This window comes from Stylophora pistillata, chromosome 3 (assembly GCF_964205215.1).
Source record: "Stylophora pistillata chromosome 3, jaStyPist1.2, whole genome shotgun sequence".
Classification (NCBI taxonomy): domain Eukaryota; kingdom Metazoa; phylum Cnidaria; class Anthozoa; order Scleractinia; family Pocilloporidae; genus Stylophora; species Stylophora pistillata.
Genome location: NC_142521.1, coordinates 5,492,501 through 5,502,500, shown reverse-complemented (window position 1 = coordinate 5,502,500; position 10,000 = coordinate 5,492,501). Strand labels below are relative to the sequence as shown.

Here is a 10,000-nt window from a genome sequence, read left to right as displayed (position 1 = left end):
GAGCTCCATATACCGTAAAAGTTAGGCCCCAAACCAAAGCTAACCACACCCAAAACTAACCTGGCCACACCCTTTTCAACAGAGTAAATTTTACTAATACTACTTCGGCACAATACCTTGGTCTCCAGTTCTCCTATACTTGTTCTCATCAAGGTCGTCGAGTCGCCCTTATTCAGCAAGATAAAAAAAAGTTTGAGCTGACACTCTAATTAGCAAATAATCTGTTTCTTCAAGAATAGCGCACTCAGACTCCGCTTGATTTTTCCTTTATTGCATTAAATGGAGAAGGAGGAGAGTTATGTACATGTTGAATAAATGAATGAATTCCTTATCTATGTTGCGCCCTTTCTATACAATATTCAAAGGCGCAATACCCCCCATCAATTTGATAGACACTACACAAAGATAGACCACAACACCGGGCACTACGGGCATGGTCAAACAGAACAGGATAACAGCGAGAGGAAACTGTGCCATTGGTCAAAGCTGATCAAGATTTGTGTAATTCAAAGCGCAAAGGTTAAACAATGTAAGAAAGAGAAGAGAGAAGACTTATCAATATGTGTCCTGATCACCTCTCGTAGAAGGAATACGTTAGTGAAGATAAGATATTAAGCAGGAGTCAGCCTTTTTTAATCGCCATGATCATCATAATACCCACAGTGTAATCTCTCAAGTCAAATTTATTCTATGTTTTTCTCACGGAGTCAACCATGTTACTAGTCGTCAATTATGCCATAAAATAGCATTTTTTTTCCGTTCTTTATATTGCCTCTATTCTGTGGAACCAGTCTTAATGAAAAGCGGTCAACCTGTATTAGGTGGTAATCCGGCCATTCTCCGTATGTGATCGCTAAATACGGGTTGGACTATACTAATGAAAGACGGAAATCAACAGATTTTGACCAAAAAGAGCATATAGATATTTCAAAACCATTTACTCCAATTCACATGGCAAGCTACAGTGGTGGAAAGCCACTGGGTGACAAAGTGCTTGTCGCAATATCCTATGAAACGCTTCTGTTGCCTCATTAAATTACTCCTATGATTTATTCTTGAAAGATTTCTTTTCATATCAACGATAACCAGGCAGCTCTGTAGATTCTAAATACCAATTCCTGAAGGATAAAAATTTTCACCCAGAGAAATTCTTTCCTGGTGTACTTTCATCACATGAAACTAGTTATGGAAAACATCATTACGTAATCAAGGTATTGCATAATCCTTGAAAGGTAGATCCATTAGTTTATTTGTCCTTACGAAGCAGAGAATGAAAAGAACTGAGCGTTGACTAATCTCGTGATGTATTTTTTCCTTTTTTAGTCTGAAAAACAGGTTTGAACAAAGTTCGGAGAAATACTAAGGGAAGTCGGGAAAATGATCATCTATATAAGACTCGTTGTATCAGAGGCTATTTAAAAATCTCTGAGATACCTCTGACTCTTGCACAATGTTTACATACATTTGGATGTCAAACTGATAATGCTTGAGTGCTTAATGTTGAGTGGTTTGGGAAAGAAACACCTTGCGATGTCAGTTTATGTCAGACTTGCTTGTGGTTCAGATATATCCTACATTACTCAGCAAGCATAGAGCAAGGTAAAAGCGATTGTGGGTAGAATTTGCTCAGCTGGTTTGCAACGTGTGAATCCCTGGCCTGAAAAAAGCATCAGTTATTAATTTGTATTGAATTTCCGCCAGTGAAACTGGTGATATTAAATTTGTTTTAGTCATGACTTCAAAAGGTCGATATTGTAAATCTTGTAAACTGGGGAGGCGTTACTGATGCTAAAACTAAAATAACATTCCATACGTACCCCTTTTCTTTCCGTATGTCAAACGCAAGATTCGGAGGTGACGTAACTCACAGTCTAAAGTCCACGGATTAAACCTGTTGAGCGACGTATGCAACGGATCCCCCAATGGTTACATTCCCCTTCTGAATCCTCATCTGAAAAAGCAGCATGCATTAGATCCATGCATCTTGGACTATGTGATAACTAAGCGGTGCAATGAATTAGTACAACTTTATTTCATGCACTACAGCAGTTAAGACAAGGATCCCTTCCATTCAATGATCGAAAAAGCCCATCAGGTCTTATGTGTTAAGAGACACCCTCGGGTTTGGGTAAGTAATTTGGTTCGACGTCGATATCTGTTTCACGAAGCTCATGAAGGGAAAATAAAAAATACCCTTTGAGTATTCCCTCGCAATCTGTGACTACATTCTTCTGCAAGTAGATGAATGATTAATCATGGAGAAGGAAGTGCTTCCTCTTTCGGGGCTCGATCTCGTTTGCCGTGATAGTCAATTTTAAACAGAGAGGAGTGGTGGACTAACGCTTAAGTCAAAGTAGCAATTCAACGAATGAAGCAGACAGTGAAAGATTTTCTTGTCATCTTTTTCGGCTACTGGCAAGACTAACCTGGCCAAGGAGAGCTTGTAAAAGGGAGCTTTTACCACTTCCCACGCTTCCGCAAATACCAATCAATGTTTTCTGCAAAAATAAGCATAAGCGAAAAATGGCTAAAAAAAAAAACGCAAAATAAGCCTGACGAGTCGGTAATTAAAACTTCGTAAAACGAATCCCGTGAAAGAGGTTATCAAGATACTGAAATAATAGAATGTCGGATACACAAAGATACCTTGTTGATAGTGAGATCGATGTCAAACAACGCTGGCTCTAATGTGGTCTGCACTTCAACAGGACCAGGACCACGCCCACGCCCACGGGGTCCACCCCGTGTAGTCACTTTCTTTGCATCATTGCTATGCCCTTCTTCAAGAAGCTTCAAACCTGCGTTTTCTGTAAATTATGCACCAATTTCAAGAAGTCAATTTTCAAACTTAAAAAAGGGTTCTTCAAGACCAGAGTTTCGAAAAACACAAAGTACTTTGCTCGAACTGGAACAGGCAATGGAGACATCAGTGATAACCGTTACCATATTTGATTTCCTTAACGGAACAGAGGAAATGACGGCAAAATCAATGTAACTGTCTGTTCTAAGGTGCATTCCTTTAATGGACTGAGTTTCTAATCCCTATGCTTCTTTTTATTGAGTGAACATGAAATACCATTTTCTACAATTTATTTCGGTTCCAAATTCCTTTCTTAGGCCCAGAAAATTTTCAAATTCAGAAATATGGGCTAAAGAACCAGGAAATTTTGTGCAGAAATGTTATATCAACTTACCATCCTGACCGTTTTTTTCAGCACCTTCTCCGTTCTGTTCCTTAACCCCATTAGCATGCACCTATAATCCACAAACACGTATTTGACAAAGGTTTCTTTGGGTAATGAAGCCCTCTACAAGACCCTATTTAAGACACGTCTTTTCTTAAATCCCAAACACTTCTTTTCATATCAGTCAAACGGTACCTTGCCCCAGGCAAAGGTAGCTCCGGTTATTGACAGAGATACTTGAGGGTCGGTTGGTCTTTCAACAAAAGGCTGAAGTTCTTCCATTATCATCAAACTCTATAAATTTAATCAAACAACGAGTAAGCATTTGGTACGTAATGACTGGAATGGTGATATGATTTCTTACACTCATCAGAAGGACAAGAACATAAAAACAGTTAACTTTGCATTGTTGATTGTGCGTTTAACTTAATCGGGGTTTGTTTCGCTCTCTACATTTTCATGACATCGTTACATTTTTGGGATTAAACAATGAGCATGCTGGTATTTTCATGTTCACTCAATAAAAACCTTCCAGTTCGATGTAAATAAAATAGATCATACTAGATTATCTGAGTGCGCTTACAAAAGATTATTTATCAATGTGCCCTTTGATAACATTGGATTACATTTACAACACTATGATGCATACCCGAAGTCTTTTCAGTGCAATCCTCCCTTCAGCCAGAGATCTTATCCCAAATGGTAAAATAGCCAAAGAAAATACCAAAATATTGAAGAGCGTCGTCACTGTGAATGCCTGGAGAAATGCACGTTATCGTAGTATCAATAAAATCTACGCTGTGGTAAAAGCGAAAAGTAATTCCCTCATACTAACTGCCATTCATTTTGACATATTATAGTGGAAGCTATACTTTTAAATAACGGCAGCAAAAACAGCCCAGCAATTGGGAAGGTACTGTAAGGAAAGCACTGTCTCACAGACGATGGGCTCCTTAAGCAAGAAAGATAAAACCCTTCCTGTGTTCTGATTGGCTGCCCCAGAAGATGAAATGGGTCCACTTATTTTTCTTCCCGATAGATATTTCTTACATTGCACTTCCAAGAGACCCTTTTTAAAGAAAAATTTTTCCGGCAGTTTCCTCAGCAAAGGCGTCAACAAACTCGTCATTCCTTCATCTTATATAGTGCAAATAATGAAAGGTGCGAATGCGTTTTGTAATTCACTATTATCAAAAAGTCTAATCCTTTGTTACTAAGCCTGTTCAGTGATAATAGGAGGCTGTTGCCCAAATACAATTTTTTTTTAATCTTGATGTCTTATTGGCGTCACACAAATGCAATATTGAGTACTTGCTTGGAACCTTAACAAACCCATGTAGGCAAGAAAACCAACACTTGTGAAGTAGTGAGATTAAATTAGTCAATTGTGAAGATTAATAATTCAATAATTATTAATTACTTGTGAAGTAGTGAGATTCTTGCCAGTAGCAACATGTACACTGAATGTTGCTACAGTGGCAATAGTTGGGACAATCAATGCCATGGCGATGTTTAATCCTTGAAGAAAAGCACCCTTCATGAGGTGCTTTCTTTGTTACGAATACCTACAAAAACAAAGAATAAAAAGAAAATTGAGGATTTTTTAAATTCGAATACCTTCAAAAACAAAGAATAAAAAGAAAATTGAGGATTTTTTAAATTCTTCAACCACATGTACATTATTGTACAGTATTGTACAGGGTCTGTACAGTGGCATCAACCATTTTAATGTAATTTTCACTTTTATCGTTATTTGAGTTGCATTACTGTTAAATTGAGTAAGGTTTGTTTAAATGCTTTTTGATCTGACAGGTCTGACGTGAAGGTACAGGTGTACCTGTAGGTTAAGTTATTGAGGATGACCAGCTATTTAAAAAATGTCCACATACGCACCACTTATTGCTTTAGCAAATGACTTCTCCCAAGCATACATCTTGATAAGTTTGATACAATTCAATATTTCATTCATCATTCGGACCTAAAGATGAATAAAAAAATAACATAGTTAAACCACTTCTGAATAGTCAAACTTAGAGACAAAGAAAATGTGCGGTAAGTCGGCGGTAGCACAAAAAGGCTACGTAAATTGCTCTCTTTCTCGGGGATAAAATTAATGCAGGACAGGTTCATGCTTAAAGTAATTTTATATTCACAATCACTTTAAATCGGATGACTGACATTTGATGAAATATAGAATTTGCACTTACCCTCTGATCTGACACTTTCACTACTTTGGTGCGAAATTTTCCCTGAAGTTTACCAATAACAGCCTGAAAAGTAAAATTAACATATACATGTGACATTTTGTATTTCTTACCGAAAAAGCTGTCTCAACTTTCAGACTATATGCAACCACTTGCAGTCTAATGAGGGGAGTCAAAGACATAGGGGACACCTATATTATTTCATACTGCACCATACACCGAATGCAAATATGGCGTCCAATTTGAATTGCCATTGTGCTGGACTGACTAGCCTCATCTTCGCGTGGAAACACGAAAGGATTATTACATGCGTGAGAGGCTAGTCTATCCAGAACAATGGAAATTCAAATTGGACGCCATATTTGCATTCGATGTATTCATTGTTTGATATTTTTTTCATTTTACCTGGACAGGAAAAAATAGAAGAAATATACCACATCCTATCAAAGCTGATGGCCCAATGTAAATAACTGTGTAGATGATTGTACAAGTGATAAGGACTGGAAAACCTGAAAAATTTAAAACCAAAAGTGTCTTGTTACAGCTGTAAATTTTAGTCAGCTTACAAGCTTGAAAGCTCATTATCAGGCATATTATTCTGATTCAAGTATCAAAGGAGCAACTGGAAGTATTACAATTCCTCGAAGGGTGGGATTCCAAAGGTTCCCCCCCCCCCCACTTCCACCTTAGCATTTCATCCTGACAGTTCTCTGACATACACCCATTTGTACTCATGAGTGGAGAGATATTGCCAGAGTAAGGTATCCTTACCAAGGACAGGGCACAGTGACTCAGCTTAAAGCTTGGATCTACTACGTCAGCATGTTTCATACAATATCAACAACAGCAGCCCTGATTACATGGATCATAATCAATGAAAATAATTGTTAAGAGTCAAACTATAAATATTTGTCATGATAGATAATGCTTTCAGTAATTTTTATGACTTTCATGACCCAAACTTTAACTCCAAGGCCGAATTGTTCAAAGGTTGATTAGCACTAACCCAGGTTTCTTTATTTCTCTATTCAAGAGCCTTTTTAACATAATTGTCCCTATTCTTTTGAGACCATCCAATCATCAAATTGCAGGCAAAACTAATTGTACTGGATTTTTATTTTAAGCTTTAATATCTTAAATCAGATTTCACACTAACCCTGGGTTATCTTAGCCTAGCTTTGAACAACTCTCTCCCAGGAGTTACCAAGCATAAAGAATGCTTTTGTGAAAATTCAACCCAGCCCTTATATAAATGGCACACAAAAAAGTAGCAACTCAAAGCTTGAAATATTATTTTTACAGTTTGTGTAAAACAATGACCTATCATGATGGCATTAAATAATAAAGCAGTCATATCCAAATTAAACAATATACATTCTCACCAAAAACAAAGCTGCATAAGGTTACACCTTGATGGACTCTGTCTGCATCAGACGCACACAAGTTCACAAACTATATAACAAGAAGGAGTTATATGAATAAATAATCCTACACTTTTTTAAACATGCTTATGGTTGAAATGTAATTGTTGTGATTTGCAACAGAGAGATGGTAGAGTGATTTTAAGCTAATAAGCAAACCAACTAATATTTCTTAAGAATTCCTCAGATCATGTCTTTACTCTTGTGCAAATTTGTGGGATTAAGAAAAGTCTTTTCTGATATTGATTCTCATTAACAAAATCTTTTTATTCTAGTAAAAAGAAACAACCATATATAGAAAGACTCAGGAAGTCATTTTAAGATTCACAGGGTAGGAATGTTTTCTTTTCACTTGTTTGTAGAAAAATAATAATAAAAAATAGGACTGTGGTTGTAAAATTAATGAGACAATATTTTTCCTCATACCTCTCCAATGGACCTGTCTCCTGCATTCCTCAGTTTTGACACCTTGTTGTAAACCATTGTTAGAATCATAGCCCTGGCTCTGGTTCCAGTGCAAGTATTTGTGAAAAATGACATTGACAAGAATACACTCCTTCCTACCTCTGCCAATAGGAGCCCAATAACCTGCATGTAGACAACACAACTCATTGATATAAAAACAACAAAAAATGGTAAAACTGTCTAGTTTATAGTCTGCTGAAACATTTGTGTTGGGTGATCACCTTACAATCGCTATGGACAGCTTTCTATTCTAATTAAGTTAAAGAGTTTGCTTAAGTCTTAATTTTAAACTTTTTCTTTTTTTCCTTTTTTGCACTGTTAGCAAATATTCCAAACAAAAAAAAATAAAAATTGAAATCCAGGCTATTCTTAATGATCTAAGTACAACAAAACGATAATACTTATAAGAACTATATGTCACTGGACACCATGCATTCATGTAATTCTATTTTGGAGTGCTCAGCTCCATGATGGCTATTTTAGAACAGTCTAATTTCAGGCTTGTATGTCCATTCTCATCCACAAGAAGAAAAAGAAAAAGTCAGACTGGTCTTATAACCTACCCAACCAACTCCTTCTAGTTTTGATGATGAATCTTTTTCTTCTATATATTCCAGAATTTTACACACAAAGATGGCCTACAGAATATAATTTTAAGGGGTTAGAATTCTATTTTAACAAAATGTAAACCATTTTCAAAAGCATAAGAATTATTTGAATCTAGGGCAAGCAAATTTAAAAAAAAGGATATCAACATTTTTGGGGAACTACAATAAAATTCAGTTACAAGGTTCTTTATATATGAGAGTCCTCATTTAATTAAACTGCATTAGAAACTCTAAATAGTGTACATACACCAGAAAAGCTATTAATTTCTGATACCCTTCAAAGTATTCATAAAATAAATTAAAGTAGTTTTACTTACTGGGCCAAGGAAGCTGATAAGTTGGGAGAAAATTAGAAAGGAAATGCCAAAGAAGATCCTTGTTTTCACTCCTTTTCCAACAACTCTGACCATACTAGCATTATTACGTCCCCTTTGTTTGACTTCTTCATCCCACAATCTCATCCCTCGCTTAAAGTTAACTTCTGCAGATTCATATGGGGAGATTTTATCAAAATCGTCCAACTGTAAAGATCCCTTGAATCCTCTGCAAATAACTGGAGTGGTCCATGTCAAGAACATCAATGACAAAAAGCCTGCTTCATCAATTGCTGGTTTAGAAGGATCCCTGAAACAAAAACAAGATCAACCAAATACTGTTTAACATTGGTGTTCAGCCTACTTTCTACCAACTTTGTTTTTAACCCTTTGACTTTTAAGAATCTAATTTCTCCCTTGAATCACGTATTAATTTAATTTTGATTAATTTTGTCCGTTTTCACTGCATTATTTGCAGTGGGGAAGGACTAGAAAGGAACATAGGAACCATTCGTGCTAGTCCACCCTCCCACCCATCCCACCCCAGGGGAGGACATCCATCACACAGTAATCTCGTGTGTGGGAAATTAACGTCTCCTACCCCTAACCCTGCAGGAGACGGGACCTCCATTTATTCGTCCCTATCCGAGAAGACTAGAATATCTAACCATTTCTTGATGTTATAGAAAGGTAGCAAATTCTTCTCAATTATTTTAAGACCCTGAGTGTTGGTCCGGTCGGGGCTCGAACCCTCGACCTCCCGCACAACAGTCCAGCGCTCTATCCATTGAGCTAACCGGGAGGCGGTTCATGAGAATAAAGCAAATGATCAGTAACTAAAGAAGCTCTTGATTGTTAAACAAATTCTCCTTGTCAGCACCATAGGAAATGTATAGAGAACAGCACGGAGTATATGCATACTGATGTTAAGGTGAAAAGCATTTAAACTACAGGGGAATAAACTACACTTTCAATCATTCACACAGCTTACACAGTGAGCCTTTACATATGCATGTTGTTAAAACAATTCTGATGTCCATTTAAGAAGTTACTACACCTTATATCTTTTGCTCATCGTAAGCAATGTTCTTCCTCAATTTCAGCCCAACAGGTGAAGTGGTTTTCCAATGCAGGGTATAATTATACACAATAATAATAGGTCAACTTTCAATTATTCTAAGCACTTCCAGTTGTTCTGGTTCCAACCAGTAATTTTTGTTGTCATAATAATAACCAGCAATATTCAGCTAGTTCCCATTAAGAGCTTATTAAGGAAGCAGCTTTCATGATGTGACATCACAAGGTTAACCCGAATTACACCCTTACATCAGCATGCATATTCGCCATACTTTTCTCAATACACTTCCTTTGGTACTGACGAGGATATTTTGTTCAACAATCAAAGCTTGTTAGGCTTGTAATCATTTCCTTTATTCTCATGGTCTTAATAAATGATTCTGCTGCATTACAGCAAGGAGAAATTACATGCCGGTCACTCAGGGTTTAAAAGGTTAATCCATAACATCAGGGTTTTGCTTTTGATGTACATGTCATTTTTGCCAGGTTTAGTAGCCAGCACCAGGTACAAAACATCAGCACAACTTTGGCCATAATAGTAAATTTCAACATGAAAAGAGTTTTAGGGGCTGGTAACTAGTGGTAATATTATCATGCTATATGCTTCAACAGAATGAAAATATTTGCAAGCCTGACTGACTTAAAATGGGAAAAACTATGCCCTCTGCTTTCCAAATGTGGCCTCTACTTTGAACTTACGATTAAAGGAGTATAGTTTTCTAATAA

General features: G+C 36.8%; 2 protein-coding genes across 4 annotated transcripts in view; one reads left to right on the top strand and one right to left on the bottom strand.

The window, feature by feature from the left end:
- LOC148734256 (uncharacterized) overlaps positions 1-10,000 on the top strand; it is a 75,174-nt gene that overhangs the window by 51,104 nt on the left and 14,070 nt on the right. The window lies entirely within an intron of this gene.
- The window catches only part of LOC148734257 (ATP-binding cassette sub-family C member 5-like), an 8,267-nt gene continuing 913 nt past the window's right edge, over positions 2,647-10,000 (bottom strand). The window contains exons 2-11 of one of the 3 annotated variants that reach the window (XM_088754576.1): positions 8,201-8,507; positions 7,839-7,913; positions 7,237-7,398; positions 6,772-6,841; positions 5,795-5,898; positions 5,393-5,455; positions 5,079-5,163; positions 4,606-4,750; positions 3,835-3,942; positions 2,647-2,807 (exon numbers count right to left, since the gene is read on the bottom strand). In XM_088754576.1, coding sequence (XP_088610702.1) covers positions 4,722-4,750; positions 5,079-5,163; positions 5,393-5,455; positions 5,795-5,898; positions 6,772-6,841; positions 7,237-7,398; positions 7,839-7,913; positions 8,201-8,507 — 895 coding nt within the window. In that variant the 3' untranslated portion in view covers positions 2,647-2,807; positions 3,835-3,942; positions 4,606-4,721. Of the gene's footprint in view, positions 2,808-3,385; positions 3,480-3,834; positions 3,943-4,605; positions 4,751-5,074; positions 5,164-5,392; positions 5,456-5,794; positions 5,899-6,771; positions 6,842-7,236; positions 7,399-7,838; positions 7,914-8,200; positions 8,508-10,000 lie in introns of those variants that run through there. The other 2 variants (XM_088754577.1, XM_088754578.1) reach the window with 2 other exon arrangements.